At 46.1% G+C, this 20,762-nt stretch overlaps 1 protein-coding gene across 1 annotated transcript in view; it reads right to left on the reverse strand.

Moving 5' to 3' along the window:
* ASIC2 (acid sensing ion channel subunit 2) overlaps positions 1-20,048 on the reverse strand; it is a 571,394-nt gene extending 551,346 nt beyond the window's left edge. Inside the window, exon 1 of the mRNA XM_048516919.1 lies at positions 19,243-20,048. Within this exon, the coding sequence (XP_048372876.1) occupies positions 19,243-19,824 (582 nt within the window). The 5' untranslated portion in view covers positions 19,825-20,048. The remainder of the gene's footprint in view (positions 1-19,242) is intronic.
* Positions 20,049-20,762: the final 714 nt, after the last annotated feature.

Consider the following 20,762-nt stretch of genomic DNA (forward strand, 5'->3'; position numbering starts at 1 on the left):
CATGCTCAGTAGAAGTTCTTTGTTAGCGATGTGATTGTCTAAGCGGAGAGCCGGCTATCAAGCTGGCTGGTTAGAAAGATTTTTCTTATTTTGTCTCCCTTATTCTTAGTAACTATATTTCAGAAAACAAAGCAACTGTCTTTTTGCCTCTTTATTGCACCATTATCTTCTATATATATAAAAATCTAACAGTGTGTTTGTCCCTGATGGTCTCCCTCAGAAGCTGCTGGACAGATCGCCCCCAAATTTTCACAGGACGGGCAGATAATCAGAACTTCAAATCGCTGAAAGTCCATACTTGAGCCAGGTAAAACGTCTTTTTCCTGGCGCACCAGGCCATGAAGCTGGCTGTGTTTAACTGTCACCCTTGGAATGTTGGTGCAGCCTGTCTGTCTGTGGCCTGAGGGCTCAGAATGTTCGTGCAGATGGGCAGAGATGAGCAGTGAAAACAGTACATAGGTAATACTGTTAGGTAATACGAGTGGAAGTGAAACACATACACACTTTGCCGTGTGAGACGTCAGGTGGGGTCCCCCCCCCACACGCAGGTAACTTTCACTCTCTGTGCCTCACCCACTGCTACCACACAATACACATCCAGCTCATCCTCACACACCTCACTCTGCCCTCCCTCACATCCAACCACCACTTACCCACTTCCTCACCCATATTCACCACAGCTCTCTTTTACTAAAAGCAAGCTGGAGTTCGCCTTTTTCTTCTAAGAAAATCCACGAGGTGGGGGCAAACCAACACTACCGGCTCCGCTTCTTTTGCATGTGGCCCTTTATGAATGCAGGGAGGTGGCCTCGATCTGAATGCCTCACCACCCTGCCTCTGCTGCCTGACTGGGATAGCCTCCTTGCCCCAGTTCTGCCTTACCCAAGCCAGGACTGTGCGTGTCAACCAGCCTCATGGACAGCGGGATTCACACTCTGGACAGTTCTGTTGTAGAATGGGAAGGGTTATCTTATACTAAAAAAAACAAGATAGCACCATATAAGGATGTGCATTGAAAAGGGAAAGAGGGATTCCATTTGACCACCCCAAAAGGCTATGCTGCGGATCATTGGATCTGCATGGACATCTGTGTGGGTTGTGGACTGTGATGAGAAGGACAATTGCCACAGCAACACGTGGCCGGGCCTGCTAGTAATATTTTCCCATCATACACCATATACCTTTGCCCTCCACTGACTTGCTACATGTGAGACCACACATGGTCACTTCACAGTTCCGTCTTTGAATCCAATCAAAGGAGACTTCCCTTTGATCTGGTTTAGAGGAGAAAGCACCAGCAGCTCCACAAATCATGCTCAGAGGAAGCACCAAAAATGCACTGGGGGAGCGGGGATAAATCCTGTGTGAAATCAGCCTCGCAGATATGCCCATATTGTCCAGGCACAGGTGTATGGGTGTGGGTGGGTGGGTGGGTGGGTGTGTGAGGCTTGTTTTGCCATGTCACATCTGACTCATGGCAACCCCTGGTGTGGCTTCAAAGCAAGAGATATTTTGAGGTCCCCCTCCAAATAACTGGGCAGGTTGACCCTGCTTAGTTTCCAGATATGATGAGATCAGGCTAACCTGGGCTATCCAGGTCATGGGACCCATTTTCTAACTTACTTTGAAAATTAGTGGACAATTGAAGCATCCGCTGCCAGTTGTCATTAATCCTACTCTAGACCAGCCACTGCTCTTGCTACTGGGTACATTTTCTTCAACCTTTTTAGTGAATTTACTGAATCTGAAAGCTATATTTCTCAGCTTCATAATAAAAGGAGCAGATCACAACCTGTTCGGCAACAACCCACACACACATACTGTACACTCTCTTCTGTGTCTTGACAAAACAGAACGTGTTGCATTTTCATTAATTTTTGATTGACAGGGGATCATTCCAAGCAGTCATGGTGTGAGCTTTGGCAGAACTGATATCCAGAAGCAAAGGCTGGATAGGTGGTAGTTTACAGGTAGCAAACTAAAAAATCCCAAATGAATTTGTGCTTTTCCATTTTACTATGTGCCTATTATAAACTGAAGATAGCAGTGGTAGATGGTAGCCACAGGGATAGTGACAGCGAGAAAGTCTAATCATGTAAGAAAACCATGGAACTAAACAAATATCACTCAACCAAATTTGTTCAGACACCTCCGCGTATCATAGCTCACTGAACAATTAGCTCTCTGATCACGACCAGCAAGCAGACCTGGTGATCAAGCACCACTGAAAGAGTCACACTATTCGCTCTTGCAAAGCAAACAGATTTCTCGAGCAAGCAAGTCTAGCCACTGACCAGAATGAGGGAAGTAGACACATCTACCTACTACATTTTTTATTCCACCCTTCCTCCAAGGAGTGGCAGTCATCTGTCCGCAATTCTGCACTATTATTACTCCTAACCACAATCCTGAAGGGAAATTCAGTGTTATTATCAGGGAGAGGCTAAGAGACCATAACTTACTGTAAGCTACCATGATTAATTCCAGGACTTCTTAGCTGACTGCTCTGAACTGCTATGGGCCTGGGTCACACAGTGTACTGTTATACTAGAATAAATCCTTACACTGCCAGGAAGCTTGTTGGGTGATTTTGTCCTAAAGCACATGAACACATGAAGTTGCCTTATACTGAATCAGTCCACTGCAACGAGGTCAGTCTTGTCTACTTCAATGGGCATCCACTCTCCAGCATCTCAGACAGAGGTATTTCACACCACCTATTGCCGGATATGTTTATCTGGAGATGCCAGGGGTTGAACCTGGAACTTTCTGCATGTCGAGCAGATGCTTGATCATTGAGCCACAGACAAAAGAGACTGGGAATCAGGAATCTGATGCTCCCAAGGCAAGGCATTCTGGGGCACAGAAGCCACACAGCTCTTCCAGTTCTGAATGTTCTCCTGAATGTGAGAAGGAAGATCCAGAAGGAACCTTTTTCCAGGGAAGTGCACAGTGGTTTGCGATAAGTCTGCTTAGAAACACCCTGTAGTTATCAGGATTTGAATCTGAGACACAGATCTGTATCACATTACTGATTAGTCTAACAGGAGCACTGGTCTCCAGAAACAGGTTGTGCCGTGGTTCAGCATTTCAGACTCATAGTACAACCACCACTACTAAAATTCTTTTCCTTTTTTGAGAAGACAAAGGAGCACACAGATAAGGAGAGTAGATGAAAAAGAAAAACTGAAGTCCAAAGAATATTGCTTGAAAGTTGAAAACAAAACCCCATGTTGCAGGCTCTAGCTAAAGGTGGGTCTCAGGGCTTTGAAAAGGATGAACCACCACAAGTACTACAAAAAAATTAAGTGTATTGAAACAAATTACATGCACAGGAATACCTAATATTCATAGCATTTTAAAAATACTTGAAGTGCTTCTGTATTATTATCACACTAAATTTTACAATAACCTGCAAAGTATGTCAGATGCTGAGAAATAGAATGGCTTGCCTAAGGCAAGATTTGAACTGGGAGGAGAGGGCTTCCTGACATGTGACTCCCATGACCGTGTCATTCTAAACCAGGGGTAGGGAACCTGCGGCTCTCCAGATGTTCAGGAACTACAATTCCCAATTGGCCATGCTAACAGAGGCTGATGGGAATTGTAGTTCCTGAACATCTGGAGAGCCACAGGTTCCCTACCCCTGTTCTAAACAGAGCTAATCCCCTTCTAAGCATACTGACCCTCAACAGACTCGGAAGGGTGGCAACTGTTTGTAATAGCAGTTTTACCAGCCCAGCTACGTACTTATGTGATGCTAGACAAGAAAAAGAGTTTACTGAGCAACAAAAATTAATGTACAAAAATCTTCACCAATCCAACCATCAACAATTATGTTATATGTGCCCCCCCCCCCTCCTGGGGTACTTGAAGTATCTTTGATGAGGATAATCCCCACCCCAGAGTTCACACACAAGATGCACCTGCCAGCCCATTCGACACCTTCAAGGAGATGCTTGCTGCCAGGAATAGAGTCCATCAAATATTCATCAGGCCCAGCTCCACTCCTGAGCCATCTCCAATTTTCTCCCACATCCACAGTAGGATTGACCCAGAATATACAGGCAGCAACAGCTTCTTTCTTCTCAGTAGATAAACAAACACATCACAGTACAACTCTGCTTAGGACTTCACTAATAATTTCTTAGCTATGATCTCCGGGAGATTCTTATGAAGGCAAGAAAACCATGATCAACGGCAGAAAAGGAGATGGCTACAAAGCGCAGGGGAGCATTACCTGTAACAATAAGGCTATAACTAAACAGACTGTGCACCCAAGATGTTGACAAAGTGATTTAAGTGCCACTGGAATGATATTTAGAATGTACTGTTGTTGGTTTTAATGTTTTATTATGAAGACTGTTATAAGCAGCCCTGAGCGCATATGGGGAAAGGAGAGGAGTTCTTGGCAGGCTTTCTATGCAAGAATAACTCTGGGAATTTCCCATTTCAGAAATTAAAGCAAAGCTCAAAAGCAGCCTCCCCCTTTCGAATCCTAGTCACATATAGCACTCAGGTTCTGCCTTGCAAAATCTATTTGAAGAGCAATATAGATTTACAAATTAAAAAGGATTCATAGTTATCCCTATATAATTCTCAGTCTGTTACACATTTATGTACATAAGCTTCATAAATCCTCCCAAACCAAGTTTTTATACACTAGGTCTTAAATTCGTATTGATTTGGGTTGTACCTACATGCTCCTTCCTGAAGCTTTTCAACATTCAATTAATTTTTTTTCCAATTTTGCCTGTCATGGTATTTCTATCTCATTTTCCATTCTTAGCATAACTTTTTTTTTTCAAAAAGTTGCATTCAATTGTGGTCTCACAGCACTCCTATACAACTGCTGAGCCTTAAAAAAAAATTAAAAATCGCTCTCTAAATAAGAAATAGTTCCCATCAAAAACCTACAACATTTTACAGACTTAATAAGGTACAAATGGAAGAGATGGTCCAGACCACATTAACCTCCGGCCTCACTATCTTCCCTGTTTCCCCATTAACTGTAAACCCAAGATCTTCTCGAATTTCTTTTAAGAAATGCAAAATGATGTATTGTTACTCTGCATTATTGCCTTTCCTCCCACTGTTTAGAAGCCTCTCTGTTACCTATCAGAGAGATGGATGAAAAACATTAAGGCTGTTCTTAATGAGGTTGTGGTTTTATGTTGGTGAAGTGTAAAAATGATTTGATCAGATAATGGAAGGATGGCTGGCCATAATCGTTCACAGTTTGGAACAGAGTCTTTGCCAGTGGCCACCCTAGATGACAGATCCTTGACACTTTAAAGCCTAATTCAATTTAAAGTAATAAATTAAGTCATTTTAAGCATACTTACATTTTGGGTTTTGCTGCTTCCAGTTGAATTACAGAGCCTACCCTCATCGCTCACCACAAAATTTCTGGCTGTGGGCCTTCCGCAATGAAAACGACAAACAGCGTTGTCAGAACCAAATACAAATCTTCTGCCTGGCACCTCAGAGTGACAGCTGGTAGCCCCATGCTAGACTAATTGTCTGACTTAGCATAAAGCAAGCCAAAATGTAACAAAATAGGAGAATATAGTAAATACATGACCTCTCCAGAACGAAGATCTGAGGGGATAGAAGGGTTATGACAGCTTGCCTAGTGCTCAGAAATGGCCTACCTTGAGCCAATGACTCCATAATTGTAGTGCTACCAAGAAAGATGTGCCAATATGTGCCAATTCCAGCCTCCACATCATAGGAGGGGGAGAGGTAGAGCATGCGGCTTTAACCTCTTCTATGTGCTCCCGTCTTTCACTTTAAATTGAACTTAGGTTATGTTAACTCCCCTTTTCCTATGAAATGCGCTGAATCCATAAAAGAAGTCTTGGCCCTCAGTTTGCAAGACCTTGCCAAGGCTATTAACGATAGGACTTTTTGAAAGTCATTAGTTCATAGGGTCACTATAAGGTGGAAGTGACTTGATGGCATTTAACACACACAAAACATACTTATTCTTCCTATAAATGTCCCCCACTGTAAACAGTCATGTGGGGGGTGGGGAAGAGAATCGATTTTCCCTTTTTAAAATGTTACTGTTATACTATATATTGATGGCACTTTAATTTGTAATCTATATTTTTAAATGTTTAGCGCATCTTTTCTGGTGAGAGAACTCCCCCCAAACACATACACATACACAAAATCAGAAAAAGCAATAAGTGTCCTGCCCCAGACCTTGCATAGAGCAACAGTCAGAGGATTGAGAAAATGACTCATGAACGTTTATGCTAGAATACAATTCATCACAGCTTAAGGGGCCAGGGGAATCCTGTTTTATTTTTCTTCAAACACCACCTCACTGTAGAATGGGTTGTCACAGGACAGGGGAGCTCATGTGACTTTTTAAAGGAATGGAATGGAGATATATAAGATCAATTAAGCCTCTATTAAAAAGACAAGACATTTTTCTCCAGGCAGTTGGCAATCCTAACCAGGAGCTATCCAGTCCTAGTCTGACATGCTAAGCATTACGATGCCACAATTTCCTTCCATTAAATTCATACAGTGATTTCTGGATTTTAAATGATTGTGTAGCAGGTAGAAATTCAACAGATGGAGACAATAATAGGTTGTTTTCCTTACAATGCTATTTTTCAGCTTCGGAAAAACAAAACCACTGAGTTCCAGATTTTGATGAGACAAGCAATAAAATGTAAGTGTATATTTAAATGCTGTACAGGTTTTGCCACAGCTGCAAGTTCCAGTTAGTCTCTTTCAGCTTGTTCTTCACGCAGCTTTATTAAATCTTTGGGGAGGCATGATAACACTGACTAATATCTGTGCAGAACATGCATAGAAAACTAGTATTCCAGGGAGAAAACTAAGTTTTCTATGTGCAGGAAGGTTTGTTTTGTTTTATTTATGTACTTAATTTATAGTCCACTTTATTCTCCAATGGGGACTCAAAGCAGTTTACGCCATTCTCAACTTCTCCATTTTATCCTCACAGCAACCCTTTGAGGTCAGTTAGATTGAGAGCGTGTGACTGATACAGGGCTATCCAACTAGTTTCCACAACAGAATGGGGATTTGAACCTAGGGACCCTAGTCCTATGCTCTAACTACAACACCACACTGGACTCCTCTATTTGTTGTTTCTTTTTGAATATGAAAGCATATTCCATTTTGAATTTCAAAGTGGTACAGTCCAGACACAAGTTTACCATATCTGTGAGAACCGGTCAGAGAATCCGGTGGCACTTTAAATCCTCATGAATTTATTGCAGCATCATAATTACACAGGTCTGAATTTTAAAAAATCCAACATTTCTAATATGTTTATATTGGACATAATATACAGTTCAATCCTACGAAGCTGCTTTCAATCTAAATTCAGTGAAATCAATAAAATCATTAGAAAGGCATAAGCCTGCAAAGGATTACACTGATAGTCTGGCAAATTGTATTTTATACAAATGGGCATAAATAGGAGACGTGATCCACCCAAAGCTTTTAAAATTGTCTTTATCCTGAATGGGAAATAGCATATGCTATTTGAAATCACAGGAAGAACTGCCGCAAAATTTTAATAATGTTTTTACTCAGAAGTACTTTGCCTAAGTAAAGGTGCATAGTCTTGCATCTTTAAAGGACTTAATAGCAATAAAGTGCCTGTAGTCACCAAGGATGCACAAGAAGATAAAAATGAAAGGCAGACACCCCATCCACTTCCCACTCGCTCTGTAATGGACTCGCTGCCTCCATAATCCCCAGCATTTTCCCCATTCATTACTTTTCTTTAGAAGATTCCATCAGGCCATCATCTTTCCCCACAGTCAGCTGAAACTGACAAGGGAAGGTGACTGGTTGGTTGCAAAGTCTTGCCCTTTTCAGCTTTCTTTAGTCCAGTCAATAGGATTTCCCCAGGAGCAATCTGCTTGGCCACTGATGGGGGGGTTGATTCTTTTCAAATCTTACTGTTTGCTATAGAAAACAAGTGGAAGGGGGTGTTGCCACTTTATTAAACTGCAGGAGAAAGAGAACACGCAATGGAACTTGGCCACAGTGGCTGAAGCTTCCATAATTAGAAAATTATGGAAAATGTGGGACATTTGTACGTCCCGTATAGAGATAGAGGGATGGGGGCACCACCTATGGGGCCAGGGATTCCGGTCTTAATGGGACGGGGTAAATATGACGGTAGGCGGCGGCCTTATATGATAGAAAGCCCGGTTGAGATCACGGTTATACTCGTTAAACTCTGACCTCCGTCCTATCCCGAGGGAGTAGGAAGTGGATTTGGGTTCAGAGTAAATACCCTGCTTCGTCCCTGGTGTTGTTTAATTTGGTCCATCAATAATAAAACAGCGGTCCTCCGTGATTATCACCGGGGACCAGCAGATGGACCAAGCTTGTATCACCGAAACCTGGAGTGCGTGGTGAGACCGTCGCCTTAGAGGTCAGCCGCCAGGTTTCGCGTGTCTCCACGAACCAAACCCCGAGACGGCGGCGATGGCGATGGCATCCGTGATTCTATTCACTTTAGGGCCGTCCCTGTTCGGGAGATCCCCGGCATAGAGTGGTAATGTCGGCCTAGAGTGGTTGGCCTTGGAGAGGTTAGCCGTCGCACGGTATGCCGGTCGCCTAAGCACCTGGGGTGATCTGCCATCGGTTGCTGGAGGTGGTGGCTGACTGGGCTTCTGCGGTTCCCTCGACTCATTGTCTTGGGTAGTTTCCGCGTCCATGTCGATACACGCCTCCTGTGTAGCGGCCGTGAGACCTAGCAGGTGTCATCCATGGCTGACGCTAGGCCTCTCCTTACGTAAATTCTGTAGCCCCCCTCATGAGTGCCGGTCACACGCTGGATTTGGTCTTCGGACTGGGAATTGACCTGGTCGTATCCTCTATTGATAGAGTGCCATGGTCCGACCATTTCGCCCTGAAGGTCCGGATGGATCTGCCGCGCCAACCCTGTCTAGGCGACGGGCTGATTTATGCCCGCCCGCGGAGAACTCATGGATCAATTGGTTTCCTGAATGCTAACCTGCGAGAGACCTGAACACTGCCGGCACACTTTCGATGAGCAGGTGGGAGGACTGGAATTCGGCTCTCCGATGCCATCGAAGTTGTTGCCCCCCGGCGCCCTCTGCGCCCCCGTTTTCGGCCCGGGCTCCATACAGTACACTGTGGAAGCTCACGCCAATATGAAGCGGGGTCTCAGGCGTCTGGAAGCGAGTGTGGAGGAAATCTGCGTGGCCCGAAGTAGAGCGCGGAACATCTTATAGGGCGGATTTATGAGAAGCCTATGAGATATGGCGGCGAAGGGGCCGAAGAGGGCTGCTCTCTTCTGCCTCTAGCATCTATAGCTCTCGCCCAGCACAATTGTTCCGATGTGATTGGGTCTTTGACCTCTCCTTGTCGGAGGAGTTCTCTAAATTCTCGGTGAAATTGGCTATTAGCTGTAGAGGCATTTTATGAGCTTTTTTTGCAGATAAAAAAAAATCGCCATCACTCCATGCCAGGACCTTCCCACTCTTTATCTACAATTAGTAAAACTGGAAAGGCTCCCTTGCCGTCTTCGGACCCATGTTTGGCCCAGTTTTCCTCACTGCTCTCGAAGCCGCTGTTGACAGGGCCTTGGCTGCTGTTAGAACCTACTACCCTGTCCTCTGGATCCGTGCCCCTCACTGGCTTGTTAAGCTTTGCCGGGGAGGAGATTCACGAAACCCACCTGTTAGCGAAGATCATCAATGGCTCCCTTGAGCAAGGAGTCTTTCCAGGTGGTGGGTTGAAGGAAGGCAGTGGTCCGCCCGCACTCTTGAAAAGACCATCCTTAGATCCCTAGCGATCTGGCCAATTACCGCCCGTCTCGAATCTTTTGTTTCTGGGGAAGGTGGTGAGAGAGTGATGCTGGAGCAGCTTCAGGGTTTCCTGGATGGCGCTTGTCGGTAGATTCCCGATCCCCTTCCAGTCCGGCTTCCGTGCTGGGCATGGGACGGAGACCCGTTAACTTGTCGCCCGTCCACAGACACACTCCGTATGCAGCTTGACCGAGGCCCGGATAGAAGCTGTTGGTATTGTTGGAAGATCCTGACCGCTGGCGTTTGATATGAGTGCGACCATGACCTATTGACCCACCGCCTAGCGGCTTCTGGGGTGCAGGGGTACTGTCCTTCAATGGATTGCCCTCGTTCCTCGGGGATCGGAGGTCAGCAAGTGTGTGGTGTGGGGACCAGGCCTCGGCGGTGCCCACTTCATTGTAGGGGTACCTCAGGGGCTATTGTCCCCACTGTTATTTAATATCTACATCGCGACCCTTGCTCAGCTGGTGCGGGAGTTTTGGGCTGATCTCTGTCATCAATGCAGCTGATGACACTCAGCCTCATTCTGTTGATGGAGGGCCGGTCGCATCGCCCTGCAGCTCTCCAGCACTGTTTGGAAGCGGTTGCTGGTTAGTTGCAACAGGAGCAAAGGTTAAAACTTAATCCATCGAAGGCGGAGATCCTCTGGCTTTGGCCGTGGGGAAGGTGGAAATTTCCAGCCGCCCGGTGTAGGAGGGCCTTATTGAAGCGCCATTTCCCTCGGTCCGCAACCTGAGGGGTCCCACCTGGATTCGATCTCTTTCAATGGCAGAACCAGGTGGCCCATATAACCCGAGTTCGCGTTTTTTCCATCTTCGACAGGCCCGGCTGGCTGGTTCCCCTTCACTCTCCCACCGCGGACCTGGCCACAGTGATCCCATGCAACGGTCACCTCCAGGTTGGACTATTGCTTAACTTCAGCTCTACTCGGGCCTACCCATTGCTGGCTGATCCGGAGATTACAACTGGTCCAAAATGCGGCGACCCAGCTTTAACTCCGCGAGCGCCTCCCGTGACCATATTCAACCAATATTGCGTCGCCTGCATTGGCTCCCAGTTGAATTCGGGATCATCTTCAAGGTATGGGTGCCACCTTTAAAGGGCGCCTACAGCGGCCTGGGACCCTCATACGCTTCGGGACCGCGTGATACCCCATATGTCCCTACCACTAGGCCTCTGCGTTCAGCAGAGGCCAATCTACTGGTAGTCCCTGGCCCCTCAATGGCTGGCTGGCTGGCCTCCCACGGGCCAGGACTTTTACAGCCCTGGCCTGCCCTGGTGGAACACTCTTCCTCCAGCTGTCCAGGCCCTGCCCCGGGATCTTGGGTGAGTTCCGCGGGGCCTGCAGAGGCGGAGTTGTTCCGCCCGGGCTTTTGGAGATGTCCAGCAGCTGATGAGTGCCCCTCCACCCTCCTGCTTTTCGGGCCATTACCACCTATGGGCCCCACTTTTTTCCTCCCCTTCTGGGAGCATTTAATTGGTACTATTGCGGGCATTGTTGTTATTATCTGCTGCTTTTAACTGCTGCTTTTTAAAACCTATATGTAATTTACTGTTGTTCACCGCCCAGAGCCCTTCGGGGGTTGGGCGGTATATAAGATTAAAAAATAAATAAATAAATAAATAAATAAAACAAGGAAATCCTTAGGTTCTTCTGAGAAGTAACCAGAAAGATTTCTCTCTCTCTCTACAGCATACTGCTTCTTAACTTATTCGTTTTAAGCAGGTTATGAAAGATTTTTAGGACTGCTTCCCATCAGCCTTTTGCTTCGGCATTGATAGAAAACTGCAGTTTGCACAGAGTGTGTGTACGGTGGTTAACCAGTTCCACTGCAGTGGTTTTCTAAATGTTCAGCCCTGGTGGGAGTGCTTCCAGGCAAGCATTTAGAAGTTGAAGGAGAAATCCTCTTCCTCTTTCCAGATGGATTGGGTGGCCAGTGCACTTGTGTAGGATGCTGGTGAAGACAGACAAGCACAGATTCTGTTTCAAATTTTGTTCCCTTTCAAAATCCAAGGAGCTTCCAAACTGACTCACAGCAATGAACTCACCACCACAGAGTTACCAGGTGCTCCCTGGCCACCAATGAGGGTTAGGGGAGTAGGGTTGCCAGATCCAGAGTGGGAAACTCCTGGAGATGTGGGAATGGAGCCTCAGGAGGAGGGGGGGCTCAGTGGGTATAATGCCATAGAGTCCATGCTCCAAAGCATCCATTTTCTCCAGGGGAACTGAACTCTGTAGTCTGGAAATGTGCTTTAATTCTGGAAGTCCCACCTAGAGGCTGGCATAAGCCCCGGGATATAACTGAATCATAGACTCATAGAGTTGGAAGAGACCACAAGGGCCATCGAGTCCAACCCCCTGCCATGCAGGAACACACAACCACAGCACTCCCGACAGATGGCCATCCAGCCTCTCTTTAAAAACCTCCAAAGAAGAAGAGTCCACCCTGAGGCAGTGTGTTCCACCGTCGAATAGCTCTTACTGTCAGGAAGTTCTTCCAAATGTTTAGGTGGAATCTCTTTTCCTGTACCTTGAAACCATTACTCCGTGTCCCAGTCTCTGAGGCAGCAGAAAACAAACTTGCTCCCTCTTCAACATGACATCCCTTCAAATATTTAAACATGGTCATCATGTCACCCCTTAGCCTTCTCTTCTCCAGCCTACACATACACAAACATACCCAGGTGTCATTATATCTGTCCATTTCATTTTTTCTGCTTAAGTGAGGTATTTTAGATTTCTCTCTGTTGAAATTCATTTTGTTAGTTTTGGCCCAGCAATCTAATCTGTCCAGGTCATTTTGAATTCTAACCCTGTCTTCTGGGGTATTAGGGCTTTTCCAGTGTCTTCATTTCTAATGTGCCCCACTACTCTGAATTTTGCCTCTTGCGGGACAGTCTTGAAAGTTTTGATCCCATGGCAACATGGAATTCTCATCCAGGAAGTATTTCAAGTTTGAATATTTGGAAACTTGGTTTTAAGGCTATGATTTCCAAAGGCCTTCTCTTGGGAATCTGTCATGATTCAGCCACTGATTTCAAATCATCTTAATTTAAATCAATCAACTTGTGTGCCAGTGTGGTGTTGCTATTTGAGTGTAGGACTAGGACCTGGGTTCTAATCTCTGCTCAGTCATGAAGCCCTTTGGGAGATACAATTGCCAGCCTCAAGGGGGGGCCTGGAATTCTCCTGAAATGACAATTGTCTCCAGATAACAGAGGTAGATTCTGTACAGCGCAAATATAATGTATTTAGGATGTTATAAATAGCGTTTTGGGGAAGAACATGATTAGACAAGCTGCAATATGTTCATGTTTGTGTCGCCATAGCTTCACTGACATCCCCCTCAAAACAAAAAAAAGGAAAAACAACACGTGCATCGGATCACTAGGCTAAACAAACTTTTATTCATCTACATTTGACAGCAAAATAGCAAATGAATGAGCTGCAGCGGAAACCTCTGTGGGGAATCTCCATGGAGAATCTGACAAGAGCTCGTGCTGAAGGTGGGGAAAACGATCTGATTTGGCTGGCAACACTTGTGTTCTCCCATGCTTAGGAACACAAAATCCCCAAAACGGACATTTTCATAATGTCCTAAAGATGTTATATTTATGCAGTTCACTTGGAGAAAAGGGCAGCTTCAGAGGACTGATTCTATGTCCGTTGAGTCCCTCCCCAAACTCCACCTTCAAATCTTCAGAAATTTCGCAAGGCAGAGCTGGTGATGCCCTAGAGACACTAGGCCAGTCACTTTCCATTCAGTGGGGTGCTGTGTGGTTTCCGAGCTGTATGGCCGTTTTCTAGTAGCATTCTCTCCTGACGTTTCGCCTGCATCTGTGGCTGGCATCTTCAGAGGATCTGCTAGTAGGAAAGGAAAGCAAGTGGAGTATATATACCTGTGAGTAAAGGTCAATAGGTGAGGGCATCTGAATAGGAGTGGCCCTGGCAAAGAGTGAAGGCAACAATGGAGATAGCGAGGTCCATTGTTTGCTCTCTTGCCAGGCCACTCCTCTTCAGATGCCCTCACCTGTCACCTGTACTCACAGGCTATATACTCCACCCCTTTCACTTTCCTAACTCATCGGAACCTCTGAAGATGCCAGCCACAGGCTCTGAAAGCATGACGTCAGGAAATGCTACTAACTAAATCACCGACCATACAGCCCGGAAGCTCCACACAGCTTACCAATAATTCAACCTAACCGTGAAAGCCCAGCCGACAATACACTTTGCCATTTAACCTACCTCACAAGATTGTTGTGAGGATTAAAATGGAGATGAAACTATACATGCTGTCCTGAGCTCCTGGGAGGAATTGGTGGAATGGTGTGAAGGTGGGATGCACAAATGGGCAGCAAACCATGTCTGTTTGGACTGATCTCCCAGCTGGAAATGTAAGTTGGGTTTTTGGTTGGAGTGGGAGATGGGTTTTTGCTTATTTTGAAGTGTGCCCAGATAAGCACATATTTCTGCTGATCTCTCCAGTTCTTCTCAAATTTAATATTCTACAGCAAAAACAAAATCTGTGCTTCTAACAACACTCTTCAACACATTGTCATATTCTGAATTGGTGTGAACAGGAAAGTTTTCCCACGCTTGCAAATGCCTGCTTCTAGGATCCCCAGGCTGACTCAACAGTTGTGAATACAAAGCCAAGGGAGTTGTATTTGTGCCTATATCTGCAGCCCAGAGTTCGTGCCCTGTTTGTTCCGTTCTTCCTTCCAGACGGAAAACATCCTTTTGATTCTCATTGCAACTATACATTCTGGGCCAAGATCCAGTGGCTCTTTCCAGAGTTCTGGATCTGGGTGGCATAGTAAATGCATGAAGAAGAAAGATCTGATCAGTGGCCACAGAGGACTCTGGTGGACTAAGCAGGTCTAGGGTTGTCAGCTCCAGTTAGGAAAATTCCTGGAGATGTGAAGGTAGAGCCTGGGGACGACGGGGTTTGGAAAGAGGAAGGGCATCAGCAGGGCATAATACCTTATCTGTCTACTCTCCAAAACGGCAATTTTCAGCAACAGAACTGATCTCTGCAGTCTGGGGGATCAGCTGGAATTCTGGGAGATCTCCACATCCTACCTGGAGGTTGGCAACCCTAAGCAGGCCTTAAGGCAGATACAGATTTGAAGAATCAGAGAGAGGGGAGGGCAGGCATGTACCCAAAACAGGAACTGTCAAACTGCCTGACTGGCAGCATTTCATTTAAATGTTCCATTGAATTCCCATTCTTCCTCCAAGCAGCCCAGGGTAGTAATTATGGTCCTGCCTTTCTCCATCTTCTTCCCAACAACCCTGGTTAATGAAGAGAGGATACCTAGCCAAAGGCCACTCATGTGTACACATGGCACAAGCAGGGGGATTTAAACTTGGGACTCCTCCACCAAGTTCAGTACTCTAACTGTTACACCATACTGCCTCTCAACAGCCCCTTCTTACTTCCTTTCCTAGGCATGATAGTGAAGCCAGAACCAACAGCCCCTCCCTTTGTTCCTGATCCCCAGCCAAAAGGGCACTCAGGTATGCCTATTAATGTAGGTACATTCATCTTGTGACCCCGGTTTCTTTCCTTTGTCATTCCTCCCTGCCCTTTGTATGTGAGCATTTGGGGGCAAGGATTCATCTTTTGCTCATATTAAAGTTTGGCATACAACAATATTTAATAAATTTTACAATATTTATTTACTTAGAGAACAAGCCAGCACATCGAGACAGCATAAAACAAACATAAAACAGGTATAAACCAATGTCCATAAATGTCCTCAGGCTAGAAGTAACTCTAAAAACAGCTTTTAAAGACAAAATCCTTTTGTCAAAAGTCTGGGTAAAGACAATGGTTTTGGTCTGGCACCTAAAAGAAAGTAGGCACAAGATGACCTGGGGGTGAGGGGTATCATTCCAAAGGTACCACCATTGAAAATACCCTGCTCCAACCTCCCCTCCACAAAATACAGGCTTGCAAATAAATCAACATTAGCCTGCAGACATTTTCACACGGAACTCTATCTAAACTCACAGTTATTTGAAAAAAAGCGTACAGTTGTTTGGAGAAAACCTGGGTTCTAGAAAATCTTCCCAGACCCTGCCTTGTTGCTACAGGTTGGTGTAGAGGTTTGTGAGTTCGACTTGCATTTGGTAGGTTAAAATTTCCACTCGTCCACAAGGTTCCCTAGGTGACCATGGCCCAGCCACTCACTCTCAGTTGAACCTACTTCATATGTGTGTTGTGAGGGCAGAACGAAAGAAGGTGGGGACAGCGGCAAATCTCCAGTTGGTGGCTGGAGATTTCCTGGGATCACAGCTGATCTTCAAGTGACAGAGATCAGTTCACCTGGAGAAAATGGCCACTTTAGAAGGTGGGCTGTATGGCATTAAACCCCATTAAAGTCCCCAAATCCCACCCTCTTCAGGCTGCATCCCCACAATCTCCAGCAGTTTCCAAACACGAAGCTGGTCACTCTGTCAGTGTCCCGTACGTCAGCCTCAGCTCATCAGGAAAGAGTGGGATAAGCATGTAACAAATCAATAATGCTGTGTTGATTCTCCCTAATTTTCTCACCCTCACTCACAATTGGACGCTCCAAAATGACTTTTTTTCCAGTGGGGGTGGGTGGGTTATGTGTAGGTTCTCTGCAAGCATCTTTGGAGAAGCAAGCTCTGATGAAACAATATTTATGTACCAGTATTTACTTCATTTGTACCTCCCCTTTCTTCCCAATGGGGACCCAAAGTGGTTTTCATTGCTCTCCTTCCCTTCCATTTCATTCTCCCAATTGCAGCATGCATCCACGCCTGGTCACAAGCAAGGGCTCCCAAATTCTTCTGTGCCCCATCAACAGAAGCTTTCTTTCCCACATGCAAAGCATCAATCGCTGTCACTAATCCCAAACATTTCCTTTCCCTGGCAGAGTATGCTCCTTCTACACTTTCAAAACTCTTGCCTAGGCAGCTGTTTTTTAAATCAGCCCTCAGACGAAAAGGGACAAAAAGCATCCACGAAGTTTAATGTTGACTCCCCTTTCCACAACGTACAGCATCAGTGAAAGCCACAAAGCCAGCAATTTAGAGTAACTAAGAGACTAGAATGCAAACCCAAAAGTCTCCATTTGAATTACACATTTACAACAAATTGGATAAATGTTAAACATTTGAGAGACATTGGTGTGGAGTGACTACATCAGTGAACTAGGCTATTTTATTTTGTTTATTTTACTTCCTTTATGCCCCCTTTCTTCCCACTGGATCCCAAACAGGTGGCAACATTTTCTTTCTCCTCCATTTTATCCTCATAACATTCCTTTGAGGTAGGTTAAGTTGCGGGTGAGCCAAGATCACCCAAGAAGCTTCCCTAGCAGTGCAGGGATTTAAACTCATGTTTGCCAGATCCAGGACTGACCACTAAATCACAGGAGATTGGTTAAAATTCCCACACTGCTATGAAGCTCCCTGGGTAACCAGGGGACAGTCAAATTCTCTCAACCTGTCCTACTTCACAAAGTCATTGTGAGATTAAATGGGGAGGTAAGAACCAGGTTGGCTACCCTGAGTTGGCTACCCAGATGGAAGGCTGGGGTAAAAATGTTCTATGTAGATGTATGTATGTAGGTGACTTGAGGTAAATCATTGCCTCTCCAGTATGAGGAATGATGATACAGACCTACCTTCTAGAGATGCTATAAGAATTCCAGACAAATAAAACATGTAAAGTGCTTTGAACTCTTGAAAACACTTCACATGTGCTAAATATTCATAAGATTATTCATAAATAAATGCCTTACAGATCAAATTGCTTGCTTCTCTGTAATGACTCCAATAAGTCAGACTTCCAAAACTTTTTCCTACCTCCATGGTTCTTTAGAGTATGGAGGACAATCCTCAATGTGACAAAAAATCTCATTTTAAAAAAAATCTGGATTGCAGGGAACTCAACAAACCCATCTCTGACTCTCAGCCTGCTGGTGGCAGCGAAAAAGAATTCTAATCGTCCTAGCATAAACTTTTTTGTTGAGGTCTACTGGCTTGGGACCAGACAGCAGAGTAAATTCCACACACTCCACAGTAGAAAAGGTAAATAGGCGCTACCACCAGTGTATGTGTGTGTAATACTTATTCAGTTCTCCCTGGTCTCAAGCTGCTAGGCCTCAATGAGGACGTCCTTTCTCCACCACTTGGCACAAACAGGATTCCTTTGCACAGTTACCAACAGACTATAAGAAAAGAGACATGCTTGTTGACTAATTGACTCGATTTCTGTTCCTTAAGAGACTTTTTGTCACATTAAGGTCTGCAAGCGTTGCTTCAGGTGCGGGGCAAAAGCTATTCTTGGCAGGAACAAATGCCTTTCTGTTTGACCCCTCATTCTGCCCCCTGCTAACAGGCTCAGTTGGCAAATAAAGTTGCCTTCTTCTGGCCAAGCCCTGCTTCTGGGACGGGGGGTGGGTGGTTCCTACAACTGCCTGACATAGAGCAATCAAGGTGATGTGGCTTTTCCTCACCTGCTGAGCACCCCTGTCACCTGCCACATTCCTGTAGCTCAGGATGCTGCTAAAAGCGGAAGAACGAATCCAGGAAAACTGAACTGGCAGAGTTGTAGTATTGAGGACGGCTACAGAGTCTCATGCAACCCTCCAGGTCTGTCCACAATCATCATCAATTTCTTTTCTGACTATAGTCCCATATCTTTAAGAGCCGCTGGACACAGAGAAATGAAGCACGAAGCAAGTCACTTTGTACATTTGATTGCTGAGAAGGAGTTGCGCTGGTTTTATTTGCATACAGTCAAGGCCAAAGGGGTGGATTCACATGCATACAGAGCCATATATTTGCATAATTTGGATTTTGGTTACTCGATTACACAATGTCTGACTCTCGCTGCATGTGTAAGCCAGCTCCTCTTGTGAAGGGGGAATGTGAATGCCCTATCCGCGGTGGCTGATTCACACATGCAAGTCCGCGCATGGCACTACACGTCAGACCACTAGAAGAGCACATTTCACACCTGGCCACGCTGTCCAAAGCTCTGTGCTTCTTCTAGGAAGTTCATTAATCAGAAAGACCTAAAATGTAAGCCTTTGGACACCGTTTTGCTTACAGATCAACCCTGGGGCTACAGATCCCCCATCACTTTCCAGAAAACTTCAGCACAAAACCATTTGTCCTGTCCCATACTTCCAAGAGCCATTAACAGTCAACCACTGGAACAAGCATGGACCTTAAACACAGTGAGCTTTCCCCCTTTGCTTGGAGTAACATCCACAATCCACACATGCAAACCTTTCTGCCACAAGGATACTCAATGAATACGCTTCAATTCAAGACAATGCCTCACCAAGATACCCATTTGAGTTTATTGCCAAGAAACCCAACCACGAGTGACAAAATCAATCTCCCACTTGTACTCACGGTTGTGAAGTTCTTGTGGTTGCACTCATGTCCCCGAAACTTGCAGTACAACAACATTTCCTTCATGTCATGGCCCACGCGACCCATGAACTCACTCATGCTGAACATTTTGGCTCGGTGATGCTGAAAGTTGGCCTTCTCTCGTAGGATGGCCAGAACTGTCGGGTCAGCGAGGTGAGGCTGGAGAACTTGCAGGTTGACGTCCAGCAAGGCCAGAAGGTCACCAGCGTGGTACAAGTCGTTGGTGGTGAGGCGGGAGAAGCGGAACCCGTTCAGGTTGCAGATAGTGACGGCTGGGAAGAACAGGCTGTTGGCTACGACCTCATCCACCTTGGTGACATGCTGGTAGGAGAAATAGTAGACCACCCTCTCCGAGCTTTCCACCAAGAAGAGGCCCAAGGAAGCCACGAAGGCTAGAGCCCACAGGGCCCGCCGCACAGTCATGGGTCCATAGACGAAGATGTGGCGAATTCCATGGATGGTCGAGGTGTTGGCGAAGATCTGCAGGCTGGAGGGCTGGAGACTGCTTAGGCTGCCCTCACTGGTGCTCTCCTTCAAATCCATGGAGAAAGACTTGGCCATCAAGGTGTGACTTCCCTCCTCTGCCCGCAGCTAGCTTCTCGCGTGCTCCTGCCTGTGCTCATGGGGTGACAGAGGCAACGAAGGCAGCCAGCCAAGAGGGCAGCTGTGCATTGAAGGTGGCAGGCAGGGGGAGTGAAGAAGTGCCTGCTGCCTGTTCCCCCAGCAACCTGGCAGGGGCAGTGGGGGGGGGATGTAAAATGTTTATTTAAAATCCATTTCAACTCCAGCGTTTGATTTCCTCGCTGCGATAAGGAGGGCTGGTTTTATTTAGGGAGACACCAAGGTGATGTGGAAGAGATGTGGGTGGGAAGGCATGGCTCAGCCAATGGCAAGAAAGCCCTCCCCCTGCCTTCACTCACACACACTCACACACACACACACTCAGAGTGATGAGATTAACTGCTGCTGGGGGGGGGGGCAGCCCGCTTGCAACCCATCAGCTAACCAAGTCGGAATTGCTTGCAACCCATGGGCTAATGTTCTGATGCTCGCGGATGCCTGCTGCCTGTCTCGCGCAGCCATCAGACTGCAGAACAGAGCTGGGCTCTTCGGAGAATGGCAGGACACCCTTGCCCTCTCCCTGCCTGCCTGCTCGTGATTTTCCAGTCCGCTGGATTCCTGCATTCTTTTCTGCACTCCTTTCGCAGACCTCTCTTCCTTCTCCAAAACCGGACTTGCTCTCTGCTTTGTCTCAGAGGAACAAGGGCAAAGCTCACAGGACAAATAACCATACGCAGCCGGCTGGGCTTCGGCTGCCCCAGCAAATTGTCAGGAAAAGATCTGCCGTTCAGACAGCAGTCATTGCAAAGAACAAACAAAGCCACGATCAGGTCCCAAAGATGCTTGCTGAGAAGAATCCACTGGAGAATGAACCAGCGCTGCGGGTGTCAGCCGGCTGCAACTAAAGTTTGCCTCTTGCATCCTTTAACATTTGCCAT

The sequence above is a fragment of the Sphaerodactylus townsendi genome, linkage group LG15 (assembly GCF_021028975.2).
Source record: "Sphaerodactylus townsendi isolate TG3544 linkage group LG15, MPM_Stown_v2.3, whole genome shotgun sequence".
Taxonomy (NCBI): Eukaryota; Metazoa; Chordata; class Lepidosauria; order Squamata; family Sphaerodactylidae; genus Sphaerodactylus; species Sphaerodactylus townsendi.